We start from the raw sequence: 20153 nt of genomic DNA, 5'->3' as shown, positions 1-20153 counted from the left end.
TCAGTACGGTAAAAAACTTGTTTACTTTAGGCTGGCAGACACTACAGGACGCTGGCGCAAATGTCGAATTTGACCAAGTTGTGCACAAAAGAAATCTGAAACAAACTATATCTCTGCGTATAACAAAGTAGTAACTCAGCTCCTAAGAATCAATTGCATCTCAGTGGGTTCACGTTTCTTTGTGAAGGAAATCCACTTTTCTTTCATGAAGTGCCTGAAGTGGAAAAGGAAAGGCCTTGGGCTCTTTCTGCATTCAGAAAAATTGGCTTGTTCTCTTTCTATGAGGAGCAGGAGGTAAGTTACAGGAACCCTTCATCTCGCTGTTTATGATGTTGATGATGATTTCAATTTACAGTGGTACCTCAGGTTACATACACTTCAGGTTACAGACTCCACTAACCCAGAAATAGTACCTCGGGTTAAGAACTTTACCTCAGGATGAGAACGGAAATCGCGCGGCGGCAGCTGGAGGCCCCATTAGCTAAAGTGGTGCTTCAGGTTAAGAACAGTTTCAGGAAAAAATAGACTGTTAATTGGTGAAAGGAGGGAAAGTAAAGTTACATTAGATTAAGATAAATTACAGAACAAAAATTGGAAAAGATTGAAAGGATTTGCTGAAATAGTTAACCGAACTAGAATACAAAAAAGGGAGGTGTGAGGAGGTCAAGGAAACAAGCAAATGAAAGGTAAGTTATGGGAAGATTAGCTGTGTTTTTGGTTTTGGTTTTTTTCTTCCTTATTGTGATGTGTTGTTTTGTTTTTGTTCAATATGGTGTTTTTACTTTTTCTTTTTGTAACCTTTAAAATTTTAATAAATATTTATTTATTTATTTTAAAAAAGAAGAGTTTCAGGTTAAGAACGGACCTCCAGAACAAATTAAGTTCTTAACCCGAGGTACCACTGTATATGCCTCCTTTTATCAAAAGTTCCCAGGGAAGTGTGCGACATTAAAAACACGTTACAGAACATCAATGATAAAAACATACTGAAAATTATGCTGACAGATAGCTTAATACAACCTTTTGTATTAACCAAGTTGTTTTGACACCTAAAGCAGAAAAAACATCACAAATGCTTTCCCAGGGAGTACAAAATACAATGAAAACAAAATTAAATAACAGATTTGCTACCCAAAATCAAACAGCATCTCTCACTGCATCTGATTGTAAGCAGGATTTTCCCCGTTTACCTAAAAGAGAAATTAAATAACAGATTTCCTACCCAAAATCAAACAGCATCTCTCACTGCATCTGATTGTAAGCAGGATTTTCCCCGTTTACCTAAAAGAGAAATTAAATAACAGATTTGCTACCCAAAATCAAACAGCATCTCTCACTGCATCTGATTGTAAGCAGGATTTTCCCTGTTTACCTAAAAGAGAAATTCCCTAAGTGTCTGCGCACACAAACACGCACACCCTGCTAGTTATACAATTCTTGGTCAAGAAACCTGAAAGCGAAACAAAAACACATGTTTTTTTCAGTTGCTTCCTGCTGCTCGCAGATTCCTCCGCCATCCGGTGTCGGTTGCACAAAGGGAAATGCCAGGCCTTTATTGCATCAAAAGGAGCTTGAGTTAAGAATTGCTGCTGCTGCTGCTGCTGCTGCTGCTGTTGTTGTCACTTGGAGACAGGCTTGGAAGAGGAGGAGATGGAGGAGATGGAAATGTGCGAGAAACACCGTGAGCCCCTGAAGCTCTTCTGCAAAGACGACGAATGCCTCATCTGCTTGGTCTGCGACAGAGCCAAGGAGCACAGAGGACACAGCGTGGTCCCTGCAGAGGAAGCTGTCCCAGACTACAAGGTAACGGTATTCACCGTGACAGAAGGGCAGGGAAGAAAAACATGTAGTTGTCCAGATTTTGGGGGGGCTGCCCCCAAAGAAAGGACATTACACAGGGGGGGAGAGGCTTCAGTGGGATTTGAACAGAACCTCTGTTCTTTCAATGCTTTTCAATAATTTTGGTAGATCTAAGCCCATGGATGTAGCCAAGTGAGTCCGTAAGTGACTGTGGAGGCCAATTCTGGATCCGTACGTCCACAGTGGGGACATAGGTTTCTGGGCAGGAGTTGATCCTGGCGAGGGTTTGCCAAGCATTCCTTCCTCCTAGCCCGTTTCTCCTTTTTGTCCTGAGTTCGGGCGTCTTCAAAGTCCATGACGCCTTTGGTAAAGAAACATATGCTTCACCGTAAGTAACGTGGAGGAAAAGGTGGTTTAAATGCAACAAATCAGTCAAAATGAATAAAGCAGTACCTCGGGTTAAGAACTTAATTCGTTCTGGAGGTCTGTTCTTAACCAGAAACTGTTCTTAACCTGAGGTACCACTTTAGCTAATGGGGCCTTCCGCTGCCACCATGCCACCGCCACGCGATTTCTGTTCTCATCCTGAAGCAAAGTTCTTAACCCGAGGTACTATTTGTGGGTTAGCAGAGTCTATAACGTGAAGCATCTGTAACCTGAAGCGTCTGTAACCCGAGGCACCACTGTACAGTGGTACCTCTGGTTACAAACGCTTCAGGTTACAAGCTCCACTAACCCAAAAGTGGCTGCTCCTGGCTGCAAACTTTGCCCCAGGATGCGAATGGAAATCACACACCTGAGGGGCATGCGCAGCATTAAACAGGAGACCCCATTAGCACCTCAGGATAAGAACAGTTTCAGCTTAAGAACTTACCTCCGGAACGAATTCAGTTCGTAACCAGAGGTACCACTGAAGACTTTGAACACAGAAGACTTTGAACAGTCATGGTTTCCCCCCAAAGAATCGTGGAACTGCGGTTAAGGGTGCTGGTAGTGATGTGGGACCTCAATAAAAATAAAAATAAAAATAAAAATTATTTATTATTTATTATTTATACCCCGCCCATCCAGCTGGGTTTCCCCAGCCACTCTGGCCGGCTTCCAACCGAATATTAAAAACAATACAGCGTCAGACATTAAAAACTTCCCTAAACAGGGCCGCCTTCAGTTCTAATACAATACAGAGCTACAATTTCCAGAGTAACCATCCCTCTTCCCAGGGAACTCTTAGCTTTATCTCTTTTCCACCCCAGCAATTTTTTCCAATGTCTTTTTGTGCTGTATATCTCTTCTCTGCAACACACGCAGAAGAAACTTTGCTTTTAGATTCCATTCCTACTGCCTATAAAAAATTCTCACAGGTTTAGGATTCACTGTCTGCACTGAGCTTTCTGCATATGTTTTGTGCAGCTTCCATTAATTTTTGTAAGTAGTTTTTGGGAGATTTTACTTCTCATCATGACACATAAATGTTTGTCGTTGTCATCATCATCCCCCCACCACCACCCTGAGCTTCAGGCTACGGACAGCTTTGAACAGATGTTATAGAATTTTGTTCCTGGTTCACAGTTTTATCATGAAACACTTTTTTAAAACTTTTTTTGTAATTCTACCTGGACCAACTTTCTCTTTGATTTTTTTCTGGATGCCAGAATGATCTCTAGTAACATATATCTAACAACACAGAAAAAACAATGCTGTCCAGAAAAAAAAACATGCTGTCTAGGGTTGTAAAGTCTGCAGAGAGAATAATTGGGTGCACTCTTCCCACCTTGGATCAAATCTATGCTGTCAGGTGCCATAAGAAAGCTGCAGAGGTAGCGCAGGATAGTGCGCACCACGGAAATGATCTCTTTCAGCTTCTGCCTTCTGGAAGAAGGTATAGGGTTATAAAGACCAGGACTAGCCGCCTGAGAAACAGTTTCTACCCAAATGCAATTCTGGTTCTAAACACAGCATAAGGAGTCTTTATAGTATATTGTATTTTAAAATTAGGTTTCAGAGTTTTGGGGGGGTTTTGAGTGTTTTATGTAGATTTCTAGTTTCATTGTTCTGTATGGGACAATGACAATAAAGATATTGTATATCATATAGAAGCAAGTTCATGTTCACAGAATGTTATATATAACACATCCTGCCAAACATTTGCTTGTGAGCGTTTATTTCTTCCTGGCTGCTGTTTGCGGTTCCAGACCGGAAAACCCAATTGTGTGCTTGCACAAGATATGCAGATACACAAAAATCCAGTCACACAGAGGCTGACAAAATTAAATATTTTTAACCACTATTGATTTTAATCAACTTTTGAATAGTTTAATACCCATTTTTATAATAATAATAATAATAATAATAATAATAATAATAATATTAATAATAATAATTTATTATTTGTACCCCGCCCATCTGGCTGGGTTTCCCCAGCCACTCTGGGCGGCTTCCAACAAAGATGAAAAATACACTAAAATGTCACATATTAAAAACTTCCCTGAACAGGGCTGCCTTCAGATGTCTTCTGAATGTCAGGTAGTTGTTTATCGCTTTGACATCTGATGGGAGGGCATTCCACAGGGTGGGCGCCACTACCGAGAAGGCCCTCTGCCTGGTTCCCTGTAACTTGGCCTCTCGCAGTGAGGGAACCGCCAGAAGGCCCTCGGAGCTGGACCTCAGTGTCCGGGCAGAACGATGGGGGAGGAGACGCTCCTTCAGATATACTGGACCGAGGCCATTTAGGGCTTTAAAGGTCAGCACCAACACTTTGAATTGTGCTCGGAAACGTACTGGGAGCCAATGTAGGTCTTTCAAGACCGGTGTTATATGGTCTCGGCGGCCGCTCCCAGTCACCAGTCTAGCTGCCGCATTCTGGATTAGTTGTAGTTTCCGGGTCACCTTCAAAGGTAGCCCCACGTAGAGCGCATTGCAGTAGTCCAAGCGGGAGATAACCAGAGCATGTACCACTCTGGCGAGACAGTCTGCAGGCAGATAGGGTCTCAGCCTACGTACCAGATGGAGCTGGTAAACAGCTGCCCTGGCTACAGATTTGACCTGTGCCTCCATGGACAGCTGTGAGTCCAAAATGACTCCCAGGCTACGCACCTGGTCCTTCAGGGGCACAGTTACCCCATTCAGGACCAGGGAATCCTCCACACCTGCCCGCCTCCTGTCCCCCAAAAACAGTACTTCTGTCTTGTCAGGATTCAACCTCAATCTGTTAGCCGCCATCCATCCTCCAACCGCTTCCAGACACTCACACAGGACCTTCACCGCCTTCACTGGTTCTGATTTAAAAGAGAGGTAGAGCTGGGTATCATCTGCATACTGATGAACACCCAGCCCAAACCTCCTGATGATCTCTCCCAGTGGCTGCATGTAAATGTTGAAAAGCATGGGGGAGAGGACAGAACCCTGAGGCACCCCACAAGTGAGAGCCCAGGGGTCTGAACACTCATCCGCCACCACCACTTTCTGAACACGGCCCAGGAGGAAGGAGCGGAACCACTGTATGACAGTGCCCCCAGCTCCCAGCCCCTCAAGACGGTCCAGAAGGATGTTATGGTCGATGGTATTAAACGCCACTGAGAGATCCAGCAGAACTAGGAAACAGCTCTCACCTTTGTCCCTAGCCCGCCGGAGATCATCAACCAGTGCGACCAAGGCAGTTTCAGTCCCATGATGAGGCCTGAATCCCGACTGGAAGGGATCCAAATGGTCCGCTTCTTCCAGGCGTGCCTGGAGTTGTTCAGCAACCACTCACTCAATCACCTTGCCCAAGAATAGAAGGTTTGAGACTGGGCGATAATTGGCCATCGTGGCCGCATCTAAAGATGGTTTTTTAAGAAACGGTTTAATAACCGCCTCTTTCAGCGGGTCTGGGAAGGCTCCCTCACGGAGGGAAGCATTCACCACCCCACGAAGCACATCGCCCAGTCCTTCCCGGCTAGCTTTTATAAGCCAGGATGGGCAAGGATCCAGGAGACAGGTGGTTGGCTTCACTCGTCCAAGCAGCCTGTCCACATCCTCGGAGGTAACAGATTGGAATTGATCCCACACAACTTGACCAGACAGGACTCTAGCACTCTCCCGCCCCGGCCCTGCTCCCACAGTGGAGTTTGCAAAATCATTGCAGGAGAACATATGGCCCGTACTGGGCCCCGATGTTACAGGTGGTTCCGCTAAATTGTGAACCACCTGAAAGAGTCTCCTGCTGCTGTTTTCTGCAGATGCAATAGAGGCGGTGAAGAAAGTCTTCTTCGCCGTCGCTATCGCCACTTGGTAGGCTCGACGTTGAGCTCTAACCTGTGTCCGGTCAGATTCGGAATGAGTTATCCGCCACCGGCGCTCTAGCCGTCTCAACGATTGTTTCATTGCCCTCAGATCCGTGGAAAACCACGGGGCTCTCCGGGCTCCATGCAATCGGAGAGGGCGCTTCGGAGCCAAACAGTCAATAGCCCTGGTTAACTCCACATTCCAGCGGGCCACCAGGGAATCGGCTGAAAGGCCATCAACATGGGATAAAGCATCCCCTACCACTCTCTGGAAACCATTTGGATCCATTAAGTGGCGGGGGCGGACCATCCGAATCGGTCCCACCTCCCTGCAGAGGGGATGGGTCACAGAGAAGTCCAGTTGCACCAGGAAGTGATCTGACCATGGCACTTCTTTCGTTTCGCTTTTAGTTAGTGTCAGATCACCAACATCCATAGAGGTAAACACCAGGTCCAAGGCATGTCCGCGGCTATGGGTTGGGCCAGACTTATTCAGGGACAGCCCCATGGAGGCCATGCTTTCCACGAAGTCCCGAGCGGCCCCTTGTAAGGTCGTGTCGGCATGGATGTTAAAATCCCCTAGGACAACCAAGCTAGGTGTCTCCAGGAGAACATCCGCCACGACCTGAAGCAGCTCAGGCAGGGAATCCTTGGTGCAGCGGGGAGGTCGGTACACCAAAATGAATCCTGTACTGCCCCTATTGCCCAACTTCCAGAACATGCACTCGGAAAATTGGGTCTTCCCAATAGGACGCCTGGTGTAAACTAATGACTTCCTAAAAATCACTGCAACCCCCCCTCCCCGCCCACATGACCTGGGTTGCTGTGCGTAAGAGAAACCTGGTGGACAAGCAGCGGCAAGGACAGGCCCATCTGCTTCATCCAACCAAGTCTCTGTTACACATGCCAGGTCAAGTCCTCCATCCATGATCAAGTCATGGATGGCAGTGGTCTTATGAATCATTGACCTGGCATTGCACAGCAACACTTTCAGGTCATGTGGGTATCCCTTGCTGATTCTAGTATCCATCCGGTCAGGACCAGACCCGGAGGCAGGGATAGTCCTCAGACAACGGCTAAACCTGCCTCCTCTGTAATGACATGGTCTGGTCTTAGCGTAACTCCTCCTCCTACCCATGATCACTGAGATCAGTTGTCCCAGTGCATTCCCCCCTGTGAAACCTGTCCCAGCCATTTTGTTGGCTGGGACCAACTCCCCAGCAGCCCTGACCCCTCCCCTTTATCCACTGATTGGCAATTTTAAAAGTTTTCTATTGTTGTAAAGTACCTAGAGGTGGGTTTTTGTTTTGTCTTTTTACAGTCAAGGGGGTAGATAAATTTTGTAAGTAAGCAAGCAAGTAAATGAAATCAGCTATTACATTTAACAAGTAAAATGAAAAAAGTAATGATAGACAAATAATAATAGACCAGATGACTGGCTGGCCAATAAATCTTTATTACAAGGATAGGGAGACTGGATTTGAGGTTGTTGGATTCCAGCAACAACAACAACAACAACAACAATAATAATAATAATAAAAAATTACGTATACCACACCCATCTGGGAGGCTCCCAACAGAATTAAAAGCACAATAAAAGATCAAACATTAAAAACTTCCCTAAACAGGGCTGCCTTCAGATGTCTTCTAAAAGTCAGATAGTTGTTTATTTCCTTGACATCTGATAGAAGGATGTTCCACAGGGCAATCACCACCACTGAGAAGGCCCTCTGCCTGGTTCCCTGTAACCTCACTTCTTGCAGGGAGGGAACCGCCAGAAGGCCCTCGGAGCTGGACCTCAGTGTCCGGGCTGAATGATGAGGGTGGAGACGCTCCTTCAGGTATACTGGGCCAAGACCATCAATCCCAGGCCAGCATGGCCAGTGGTCAGGGATGATGGAAACTGTAGCTGAACATCTGAAAAGCCACAATTTCTCCATCTGTCCTTTAACATTTCCCCCCTCTGTGGTCTGTCTCTCTTCTTTAGAAATCAGCTCTGCCACTTAAACCCTTCAGTTTCCAAATAGCTCTGCTTTTACATCTGTTTATTTCCCTTTCCCTACACTCCTGAAATGGCAGTTTGGCAGAGAAGGGCTCAGGAGTTCAGTGGGCGTTGGAACGTAATATAAAAGTGCTGTCTAAAATGTATAAAATATTGTTGGAATGGGTGACAAAGGATGAGCAAGTAAAATCCTCAATGATACATTGGGCAATAGATATTGTTCATAATATAGACATGGAAGAACGGGAACAATTGTGGAATGGGGATATAAAATTTACAGCATGCTATGGTTTAAGAGAAAATTATATGAAAATGATATATTGACGTTATCTAACACAGAGTAAACTGGCAAAAATGTATAAAACTAAATCAAATTTTAAGTGTTGTAAATGTAAAGAGAAATACTCTTTTATCATATGTGGTGCTCTTGCAGTAAGGTTAAGGCTTACTGGGAAATGATATACAATGAAATGAAAAGGATGTTTAAAATAACATTTGGTGGTTTGTTTGTTTTTTAAAAAGAGCAGAAGCCTTTCTCTTGGGAATTATAGGGATAGAACTACCTAAATTGTATAGAAATTTATTCATGTATGTGACTACAGCGGCAAGAATGCAACTTACCCCAAAATGGAATGAAGCAGAAGTCCCAGCAAAGGAAGAATGGATACAAAAACTTTTGGAATATGCAGAAATGGCAAAACTTACCGGAAGAATAAGAAATCAAGATAAACTTTTTTTAATAAAAGAATGGAAATGGTTTATTGAATATTTACAGATAAAAACACTGGCAGGGTTACTGTAATAACCTGCAGCTACATAAGAGTATATTTATAAAGAAGATAAATAAGTGAGCAAATTATGTTAATTTGGATATGCAGAAGATATTAAAAACAAATTTAAGGAACCACAGAAAAAGTGGAAAGGAAGTCAAGTTTTAAGATGTCAAAATGATTGTAAGATCAGTGAAATGTATATATCTGAAAAGTATAAATTAAAAAAAAAAGTGTTTAGTGGGCATCTCTTGTCCCTCCCTGGAAACAATGACATTTGGGGTTTGCTCACTTGGCTACATGATGTTGTGCATTTTCTGTTTCTTTAGGAAGAAATCGAGGGCCACCGGAAGTCTGTGGAGCTCATGAGAAAGAATCTTGAGGACCGTGTGTTGGCCGAAGAGCTGGGAAGCCAAGAATGTCTGGTACGGGTTTGTTGTTATTATGGTATAGAATCATAGAATCATAGAGTTGGAAGAGACCACAAGGGCCATCGAACCCCCTGCCAAGCAGGAAACACCATCAGAACACTCCTGACATATGGTTGTCAGGCCTCTGCTTAAAGACCTCCAAAGAAGGAGACTCCACCACACTCCTTGGCAGCAAATTCCACTGTCGAACAGCTCTTACTGTCAGGAAGTTCTTCCTAATGTTTAGGTGGATATACACCTGGGGGTCAGCAATGCAGAGCTTTAGGGAGGCAGCATGCCCACCCTCTTATGTAGTGAAGTTTCACCCTGGGCCAGCAGGGGGATACTGTATATAGTTTTCACTCAGGTCTGTAGATAGTTTTCACTCAGGTCCACGTCAGTTATTTTAGGCGGGAAACGCTGGGCTGTTGTTGCTACAATGCTGACAGCCGGCTGCCTATAAAAGCAGGCCGGCTGAGCTGTTTGCAGTCAGTTCGATTCCAGCTTACAAAATAAAGAGCTACTTGGAGAAATCGCTGTGTCGTCTGCTATGTCAACCCACAACTTAACACACCCTAAACTTCTGTGGCAGCTGTGAAAGGTCTCAGAAATCCCCTCAAAAATCCACAATGTCCCATGGAGAAAACGGGGGGGGGGGGGGGAGCTGGTCAAATGTTGCTGAACCACAGGCAGATCCAAAGTGAGCACTTCTGAAGGCAGCCCTGTTTAGGGAAGTTTTTTAAGTTCTGATGTTTTATCATGTTTTTAATATGCAGCAGCTAGTCTGGTGACTGGAAATGGCCACCAGGACCACATAACACCGGTCCTGAGAGATCTGCATTGGCTCCCAGTACGTTTCCGAGCACAATTCAAAGTATTGGTGCTGACCTTTAAGGCCCTAAACGGCCTCGGTCCTGTATACCTGAAGGAGCGTCTCCACCTCCATCGTCCAGCCCAGACACTGAGATCCAGCGCCGAGGGCCTTCTGGCAGTTCCCTCCCTGCAAGAAGTGAAGTTACAGGGAACCAGACAGAGGGCCTTCTTGGTAGTGGCACCCACCCTGTGGAACACCCTCCCATCAGATGTCAAGGAAATAAGCAGCTATCTTATTTTTAAAAGACATAGGAAGGCAGCCCTGTTTAGGGAAGTTTTTAATATTTAATCCTGTATTGTTTTTAACACTTGATTGGGAGCTGCCCAGAGTGGCTGGGGAAACTCAGCCAGATGGGCGGGGTATAAATAATAAATAAATTATTATTATTATTATTATTATTATTATTATTATTATTATTAATGCATTCTCCATAAATGTTCCTCCTCTTCCATCTGGTTTTCCTCCCCTTGTTTCACTCTTTGTACATTTGCCTCCTAGGCAAAGTTAGAAGCCGAGACAAAGAAAGTCAAGTCATCCTTTCATCGGATGTGCAGATTGCTCGAAAGAATGGTGCACCTCAAGCTGACCCAGATGGAAGATCTGAAGAAAGAGATCAATAAGAGGCAGCAAGAAAACGTCAGCAAGCTCTCCAAGGAGATCTCCCACCTCAACGATATGATTGTTGAGATGGAGGAGAAGTGCCAGCAGCCGGTCTGTGGATTCCTGCAGGTGAGAGTTGAGACCATGACATCTCCCAGCAGTTCCTACATGAGAAATGTAGGCCTGCTGCCTACCAGCCCTATTTAGGAAAATATAAACTGCCATTTGGACATTAAGGATTAGAGCTGGGCTTTCTCTCCATCATCATCATCTCATCATGAAACAAATGTTATTACTCATTATTACTTCTTAGTATTTATTAGATTTTTAAGCCACCTCCACCAGAATGTGGAATGGGGACAGGCTTCCATTTTGTCCTTCACCTCAGGCCCTAGTTCTTCCATAGAAGGAAGGGGGAAAGGACTCTCCACAACAACAAAGATCAGGCCAGTGTGTGTGCTGGCTGTGTAACTGAGACCTCTTTCTCTGTTTCAGGACATCAGAACCGACTTGAACAGGTATGTGGCTTTCTCCTACCATCTTTTGCATTTCATCTCTGGTGGGATTCCATTTTAAAAGCAAACAAATACATTTCTTTTTTTTCTTTTTTTATAAATGTTTATTAAAGTTTTTTGAATACAAATGCAAAAATAATCTGTTGGGATTCAGAACTTACAGGGTTAAGTTGTTCTGAGTAGTGCCTCCCATTCTGACGGGTTGGAGGGAGGGAGGAGCTCTACTCTTTGTTCTCTCTTGGTCTCTAAAAGAGACGGACGCCATGAATGCTAGCAGTCCAGGAGAATCTGAGAAATGCTGAGCTGTAAATATTTGCTGCAATAAAGAACTGATAAATTTGGACACACAGGTGCTTGGTGTGTTTGTCTGGATCTGAAGCAAGCAGCAACGGTTTTGTTCCGCTGTGTTTTTACTCTGCAAGGCGAAACCGGAGAGAAGAAGGTCTGCGCAGCTTGGCTAAGAAGTGTGCCGGACCGCTATAAACTAGGGCTAATTGGGGCCATAATGCAATTAGCCAATTAAGATCTTATCACATAATCAACAATATAGCATATGTCATGACATATTTTCAAAACCTCTTTGGGCTCCCTCACATCTCCCGCTCCCACTTACATCGTCTTAAATTTTAACCAGCAAATTATCATCTTATTTATACTCCTAGGTCCCATTCTTTTAAACATAATCTAATCGTTCTCCAAATGGTTTATATTTTCCTCGATCTACTTATCGTCCTAATTCCATCTAATTTAGTGGTGGTCAATTATTTATGATCTAGCATCCTTCTTAACATTCAACCAAATTACAGTGCTTTTAAAAATAAATCTTAAATTTCTTCCAGTCTTCTTCAACCTTCTCTTCTCCCAGGTCTCGGATTCTGCCAGTCATCTCGGCTAATTCCATATAGTCTATCAGCTGCATCTGCCACTCTTCCAGTGTGGGTAGATCTTGGGTTTTCCAGTGCTTAGCAATAAGTATCCTTGCTGCTGTTGTTGCATACATAAAAAATGCAAACAAACACATTTCTGTGGAGCGCTGCCAAGTGCTAGATTTCTACCTCAGAGTTGCTGAGGAACACATTGACAACCCTCTGAAGATGCCTATTGCTTGCTACTGAAAGGCAGAACACCTTCCACACGACACAAAAGCTTACACTGCAGCCAACTGTATTCCTAAACTCATTCATTCCTGAATTTGAATCCATTGGTTTGGCTCCTACTCTCTGGAGCAGCAGAAAACAAGTTTGCTCCATCTTCCATTTTGACAGCCCTTCCGATATCAGTCTTCTCTTCTTCAGGCTAAACGTACCCAATTCCCTCAACTGTTCCTCATAAGGTTTGGTTTCCAGACCCTGTGAGGAAAATTAACTCTGAACCCCCAAAATTGGGATTGTCTCCAAACCTGTGCCAAAGTTTTGCAGGGTGGTTGTTGTTTTTAGCGAAAACCCTGCAAAATTTGGGATCCCTTCCTAACCGGTGGGGATGCGGGTGGCGCTGTGGGTTAAACCACAGAGCCTAGGACTTGCCGATCAGAAGGTTGGCGGTTCGAAACCCCGCGACGGGGTGAGCTCTCGTTGCTCGGTCCCTGCTCCTGCCAACCTAGCAGTTCAAAAGCATGTCAAAGTGCAAGTAGATAAATAGGTACCACTCCAGCGGGAAGGTAAACGGCGTTTCCGTGCGCTGCTCTGGTTCACCAGAAGTGGCTTAGTCATGCTGGCTCCCTCAGCCAATAAAGCAAGATGAGCACTGCAACCCCAGAGTCGGTCACAACTGGACCTAATGGTCAGGGGTCCCTTTACCTTTACCTAACTGGTGCCAATCTGTTGCAGTTGTTTTGAAGTGAAACCCCCATGTTTTGCAGCACCCAACAAACTGAGCAATTGATACATCAGACACAGGGTTCGTACCTAACTACAAACCCGACCAGGAGGAATGTTATCTCATTCCTCCATTTAACCATGAAATCAACTAGAGCAGCATTTTCTTGTAAAGTAATGTCATGTTCAAATGACAGGCTGAGGTATCAACTTATGAGCAAGATCTACTCTCAACTACATGTCAGGCTTCAGCACTGCAGGTGGGCCGGGGAGCAGTAGTCCCTAGCCATCCCTTAAATGTTAACCATCTTCCCTTCCAGATATGAAAAGGAACAAGTAAGGGATGCAATTGAGCTTTCTCCTGGATTGGAAGGGGCGGTTGGAGTTTACTCAGAGAACAGTTCTGCTTTAGGAATTGCTGTGGAGACATTTAAAGGTACTGGGAACAAGGTCAGCAGTTTGAATCCCCATGACAGAGTGAGCTCCCATTGCCCTGTCCCAGCTCCTGCCAACCTAGCACAGTAGTTCGAAAGCACACCAGTGCAAGTAGATAAATAGGTACCACTACGGCGGGAAGGGAAACAGCCTTTTCATGTGCTCTGGTTTCTGTCACGACGTTCCATTGCACTAGAAACGGTTCAGTCCTGTTGGCCACATGACTTGGAAAGCTGTGTGTGGACAAACACTGGCTCCCTTGGCCTGAAAGTGAAATGAGTGCCACAACCCCAGAGTCACCTTTGACTGGACTTAACCGTCCAGGGATCCTTTTTTTACCTCACTGGGATGGGAACAACTCTGGAAGGTCAAGGGAGACAGATGTCTGTGGGTGCTCCACTCAGTTGCACAGCTGATGTTAGTGAGAGAAAGGGAGGGAGGCATCGGCAGTGTCCATTGGAGTCTTTTATCAGGTGCTTGATTGACATGTAATGTGACAGTGCCAAATGTATCTGAATAAATGGATAATTCTTTCCTCCACATAACAGAGTCCTTGGAATTCCTGGAGCCGGCGCTGTACAAAGGTAATTTTCTTGGTCAGATGAGATGGGAGGTGGTGATTGAGATGGTTTCAAGGGGGCTAACTCTGGAAGATGTTACCATTTGCTTTAATGAGAACCACGTAAATTGCACGTGTGGCGCAGGGGGGTGGGGCAGGGACAACATCAGGAGAATAAGAGTTAAAGTCCCCCATGCCGGTGCTAGGGTATGAGCCGTGAACTGTAACCAAGGTATGTTATTGGGTTTACGGTTCATGGTTTGTCTGAAGGAGATGAGCCTGGGTTTCTACAACATGCCAAACCATGGTTTAGCACATGGCAGCATAACAGGAAGACTAAGGGAGGGCAGTGGCCTTAGTCTTCAGCAGCTAAACTAGCGTCTGGCAGTGGCCGTGGATACCAGTCCTGAAAGACCTAGATTGGCTCCCAGTGCATTTCTGAGCACAATTCAAAGTGTTGGTGCTGACCTTTAAAGCCCTAAACTGCCTTGGCCCAGTATACCTGAAGGAGCGTCTCCACCCCCATTGTTCAACCCAAACACTGAGGTCCAGCTCTCAGGGTCTTCTAGCAGTTCCCTCCCTGCAAGAAGTGAAGTTACAGGGAACCAGGCAGAGGGCCTTCTCGGTGGTGACGCCTGCCCTGTGGAACACCCTCCCATCAGATGTCAAGGAAATAAACAACTATCTGACTTTTAGAAGACATCTGAAAGCAGCCCTGTTTAGGGAAGTTTTTAATGTTTGATGTTTTATTGTGTTTTTAACATTCTGTTGGGCGCCACCCGGAGTGGCTGGGGAAACCCAGCCGGAAAGGCAGGGTATAAATAAATTATTATTATTATTATTATTAGTAGTAGTAGTAGTAGTAGTAGTCTCCTCTCTGGGGAACCTTTATGCATAGCCATTTGCACTAAGCTATGTTTTGGCTTCTGCTTCTGCTTGTCCTGTCTCTGGGTGGGGAAAACACTCTTTACCACCAAATTGGAGCAAATGTCAATTGGGTTTTCCGTGGACTTATGTTTGTTCTGACTCAGCGGTAAAGAGCGGGTTTTTCCCCGGGGAAAGTGGCAGGGTGAATGGAATACCGCTTGCACCCAAGCCTGGAAATCACAGGCCAAGCGGAATACCTCTTGGATCCATGTTTTCTAGACACGGGAGAAGCGGGGTGTGGACGAGCCAGGAGAGCTGCATGCGAAACAGCCCACAATATCCATGTGACTTCACCATTTAGCTCTAGGGAGGTTTAAAAACAGCTCCATCCAATTAGATCATGTAGTACATAAACATTAAATGGAAAAGACATTCTGATTTCACCTTCCATCCCCAGAGGCCTGGTGTCGAAATTTATACAAGGCTCCTTACCTACAGATCTCAACAACTGGGCAGGTCTATTTTGGAAGTATCACAAAGCCGGTGACTTCATCAGCCAGAGATTTCCCCACTCTTTGCTAAGGCCTCCTGAAATAGATTAAGGCAAAAGTCTGGAAGAAGGAGGGTTGTTTAGTTTTTAGTTTTTTAAAAAATGTCTCCAGAAACAGAAGTGGATTCTTTCTGTGACATCACTCATTCAACCTCTTCCTTTCTTCTCTTCTTCCTTCTTTATCTGTGTTGGTGTAGTGGTTAAGAGCGGTGGACTCGTAATCTGGTGAACTGGGTTCGCGTCTCTGCTCCTCCACATGCAGCTGCTGGGTGACCTTGGGCCAGTCACACTTCTCTGAAGTCTCTCAGCCCCACTCACCTCACAGAGTGTTTGTTGTCAGGGAGGAAGGGAAAGGAGAATGTTAGCCGCTTTGAGACTCCTTCGGGTAGTGATAAAGCGGGATATCAAATCCAAACTCTCCTTCTTCTTCTCTGGCAGTGACGGTGACTCTGGATCCAGACACGGCACATTGCCGCCTCGTTCTCTCCGAGGACCTAAGAACTGTGAGGAAGGCAGAGGAAGAGCAGACCCTGCCTGACAAACCGGGGAGATTTGATGTTGGGCCCTGTGTGTTGGGCCGCGAGCGATTCACTTCCGGAAGACATTTGTGGGAAGTGGAGGTGGACAACGAAGGCAGCGGGGCGATGTGGGCCGTGGGGGTAGCACGAGAGTCCGTCAGGAGGAAAGGAAAGGGCAGCTTTAGGCTGATTCCCAGCGAGGGAATCTGGGCTGTGGGGGCGATAATGGGCGAACTCGTAGCGTTTACTTCCCCCCAACAGACCCCTTTGGCCGTGGGGCAAGACCCCAGGAATATCCGCGTGACCCTCGACTACGAAGAGGGACTTGTGGAATTCTTTGACACGGACAGAGCTGAGCTGATCTTTGCTTTTACGGGAGCCTCCTTCTCTGGGCAGATGATCCGGCCCTACTTCTGGGTAGGGTACAGATCCCAGCTGAGGTGCTGAATCGCAGGAAAGAGATCCTTCCCCTTGTTTCTTATCAGTTCCCTAAAAGAAGGAAGCATTCCAGCAATTTTCCTTCATCGCTCCATGAAAGGTTCCCAAGCCATTTTTTCAGCCTCGGTGGTTTTTTGAGTAGGACCTCCTGATCTCAGAGCAAGAAGAGTAGCTATAAATGAAATCAAATCGTAGAATCATAGTTGGAAGGGACCCCAGGTGTCATCTAGTCCAGCCCCCCTGCAATGTAGAAATCTCAACTACAGCATCCATGTACAAATAAAAAAAAATACCACAGAAAGTTTGGTGGCTCCCTTTTGTGGCAGGTTTTTGAAATATTTACGTCTGCATGCAAAAATGGTAAAAGAAGCTACAAACAACAGGTGTTGGTGTGGTTTTTTTTGGGGGGGGGCGTTTGCTTGAGCTCATATACAGTGGTACCTTGGGTTACATATGCTTCAGGTTACGGACTCCGCTAACCAAGAAATATTACCTCGGGTTAAGAACTTTGCTTCAGGATGAGAACAGAAATTGTGCTCCAGGAGCACAGCGGCAGCGGGAGGCCCCATTAGCTAAAGTGGTGCTTCAGGTTAAGAACAGTTTCAGGTTAAGAACAGACCTCCGGAACGAATTAAATTCTTAACCCGATGTACCACTGTACCTTTAAAGATGGTATGGCAGGCAGAATTTCAACCAGTACAGACTCTCCCGTCCCTGCATGTCCAGATCCACCTTAAAGCAGCTATAGATCAAGTTGCCAAGAGTGGGGACAGGAATCAAATTAGCCCAAAGTCTCTTCTTGCTGTTCCTCCACCCGAACCTCAGCAGAAGGAATTCCCTGTACCACTTCCCTGAAGTTTTTTATACTTCTCTGAGTCTCTGGTTTAAGAAAATCCATCTGTAGGTTCCTCCTCACAGAGCTACAATTCCCAGTACCCTTAACAAACTACAGTTCCTAGGATTATTTGAAGAAAGTTATGTCCTTTGAGTGTGCACTGGCTGTGCTTAAAAGTATTGCATAAAACAAATGAAATACCGTGAAAATCCCTGAAACGAGAAGTAATCGACTAGAAATATTATCTTACGGAAATAAACTAAATAATAAGAATAAAAAAGTTTAAGGAAAAAATTAGAAAAACCTGTAGAAACTGTACCTTTGGGACCTCAATCCTTTATTACTGCACTTTGCTTCACCTAGGTTGAGCTAGGATTATCCTTCAGAATTTTTGGGAGTTCTACCCCCTTTTTTGGAATTTTGGTCATTTAAGGTTTATGAATTTTCTATTTCCTTCTGAGGAAACTGAATAGTTCAGGGAAACGAGGTTTGTAGCCGGCATCCCGTTAAGGCTTTGTTCAATTTTAGGTTTTTCTAATTTTTTCCTGCTTACCTATAAATTAGAGACCACTTTTTCCTTTTTTAAAAAATAGTTTTTATTAAGAATTTCAACATAACAAATTATCAAAAACATATCATCTTCATTCCTCCCCCATTTTCCCCTCCCCCCTCCCCAAGAAAAACCCACTCACCCCCAGACTTCCCTCAGCTACTCTCTCCAGTTTTTCAACACATATTATTCTCTGCATATTACAAAATTGTAAAGATCCTTAAATTATCTATCTATTATGTTGACAATAATAAATTTGTGTATGTTTATTCAAAACCTGCCAAGGAGTCCAATTCATTTTGTTGTTTTAAAAAGTAATTTATAAAAAGTTCCCATTCTTCTTTAAAGCCACAGTTGTCCTTGTCTCGCAATTTCTATGTCAATTTCGCCAGTTCCACAACAACAACAACAAGCTCTACGTGTTGGATGTGCCTGCCCTAGATGAATGTAGAGTTGATGTCGAAGAATCGTACACAATCTTGGGAAAAAGGCACTTTAAAAAAAGAACACACCTGGAGCCCAGCTGTAGTAAACCAAGGAATATATTTATTAAAGACAGGGAAAGCAGGTGAGTTGGATAAATGTAATAATACAAAGCAAATGGTACACAGTTACACGTTGAAGCAAAAGTCAAAAGTGTTTTCTAGGATGCAGAAGCTACCTAGCAGTGTGACTGACCCCTGAGACCCAGGTCTCTCATTCACCATAAAGATGTGGTGGAAAACTCAAGGCCCTTCATTGGACTCTCACCCCTCAGCCCCCGCCAGCATAGTCATTGAAGGGGGTGTGATGGGCTTTGTAGTGTAGCAACATCCCAAGGTCAGCAGGTTGCCCAACCCTGGCATAAAGGCAACCATGGAAGACCTTCCGAGCTGAGTGACCGTTTGCCCACCAAAGGTCCTAACCACAGAGCACCTTATCAGGCTGCCGCCCCCAACCCCAGTTCAGTCGAGCTCCCCTTTTGCCAGAGCGAAGGAAACATTGGGGAATTTCTTCAGTCACATTCGGAGATTCCACCTTCCCTCCATGGAGCCCCAAACAATATACGCTCCATGGTAGAACATCTGTGTTGCATGTTAAAGGTAAAGGAACCCCTGACCATTAGGTCCAGTCGCGACCCGACTCTGGGGTTGCGGCACTCATCTCGCTTTATTGACTGAGGGAGCCGGCATATGGCGTACATGACTAAGCCGCTTCTGGCGAACCAGAGCAGCGCACGGGGTATAAATGAAAATTTATTATTATTATCTCACTTGTGGTTCCTAGCCAATGGTATTTAGAGGCCTCTGTCCTCAAAGTTAATATACAGCCATCGTGACTAGCAGCCACTGATAGCTTTTTCCTCCACGAATCTGGCCTTGTTTGTCCTGAATATTCCACCATTCTGCTTCATTGGGCGACATCTGTTCTAGAATTATGGGGTGGAAGACTTCCCCTACTTTTTCTGTACCATGCATAATTTTATAACTCTCGATCCATGACTCCCCTGAATCAATTTTTTTGCAAACTAAAAAAAAGAAGTGCAGCAGCTATGGGCTTCCCTTGTAGGGCAGATGCTATCACCTTCCAATTACAGTGGTACCTCGGGTTACAGACACTTCAGGTTACATATGCTTCAGGTTACAGGCTCCGCTAACCCAGAAATAGTGCTTCAGGTTAAGAACTTTGCTTCAGGATGAGAACAGAAATCATGCTCCAGCGGTGCGGCAGCAGCAGGAGGCCCCATTAGCTAAAGTGGTGCTTCAGGTTAAGAACAGTTTCAGGTTAAGTACGGACCTCCGGAACGAATTAAGTACTTAACCCGAGGTGCCACTGTATTTCTTCTCTTCAGTCCCTCCACCCTTTTTGAGATGTGACCAGAATTGCACATTGCACTGTATACCGTAGCCAAACCTTTGGGGGAGATTGCAAGTGTACCATTCAGAGCTGAGACACATTTGCCTCACAAATTAAGCTCTCTCTGACATTTGATGCCAAGTAATAAATATGCAATGTCAATATTTGATGCCCGGTAGTATCTGAAAGTTGTTACAGTGGTGCCTCGCAAGATGATATTAATCCGTTCCGTGAGGCTCTTCGTATAGCGGTTTTTTTGTCTTGCGAAGCAAGCCCATTGACAGCTTAGCGGATTAGCGCTATTAGCGGCTTTTAGCGATCAGCTGTTAAGCGGCTTATCAGCGGATCAGCTGATAAGCCGCTTAGCGGCTTAGGAAAAGGGGGGGGAAAGGGAAAAAAACCTGCAGGAACTCGCAAGACATTTTCGTCTTGCGAAGCAAGCCCATAGGGAAATTCGTTTTGCGAAGCGCCTCCAAAATGGAAAACCCCTTCGTCTAGCGGGTTTTCCGTCTTGCGAG

At 45.0% G+C, this 20153-nt stretch overlaps 1 protein-coding gene and 2 long non-coding RNA genes across 3 annotated transcripts in view; 2 read left to right on the top strand and 1 right to left on the bottom strand.

The window, feature by feature from the left end:
• Positions 1–20153, top strand: part of LOC307209176 — a 139247-nt gene that overhangs the window by 52768 nt on the left and 66326 nt on the right. The window lies entirely within an intron of this gene.
• Positions 1297–18075, top strand: LOC307208815 (zinc finger protein RFP-like). The gene is made up of 7 exons (XM_079963799.1): positions 1297–1803; positions 9164–9259; positions 10617–10847; positions 11214–11236; positions 13368–13483; positions 14031–14066; positions 15897–18075. Exons 1-7 carry the CDS (start codon positions 1651–1653, stop codon positions 16421–16423), a joined length of 1182 nt encoding a protein of 393 aa, XP_079819925.1. The 5' UTR covers positions 1297–1650; the 3' UTR covers positions 16424–18075.
• On the bottom strand, positions 18326–19828 carry LOC307209211. Its single transcript, XR_013835427.1, has 2 exons — positions 18525–19828; positions 18326–18479 (listed from the first exon to the last, which is right to left on the bottom strand). It is a non-coding gene; the product is annotated as an uncharacterized lncRNA (long non-coding RNA).

This window comes from Podarcis cretensis (assembly GCF_951804945.1).
Source record: "Podarcis cretensis genome assembly, chromosome: 2".
Lineage (NCBI taxonomy): Eukaryota > Metazoa > Chordata > Lepidosauria > Squamata > Lacertidae > Podarcis > Podarcis cretensis.
Note: the sequence above shows the minus strand (reverse complement) of the source record. Positions and strands in the feature narration are given on the sequence as shown.

Excerpts from the sequence above, each read along its gene's own strand:
- LOC307208815 (XM_079963799.1), top strand. The coding sequence starts at position 1,651 with ATGGAGGAGATGGAAATGTGCGAGAAACACCGTGAGCCCCTGAAGCTC. Across the intron at positions 9,260-10,616 it reads TGGGAAGCCAAGAATGTCTG|GCAAAGTTAGAAGCCGAGAC; the intron begins GTACGGGTTTGT and ends TTTGCCTCCTAG. Across the intron at positions 11,237-13,367 it reads ATCAGAACCGACTTGAACAG|ATATGAAAAGGAACAAGTAA; the intron begins GTATGTGGCTTT and ends CTTCCCTTCCAG.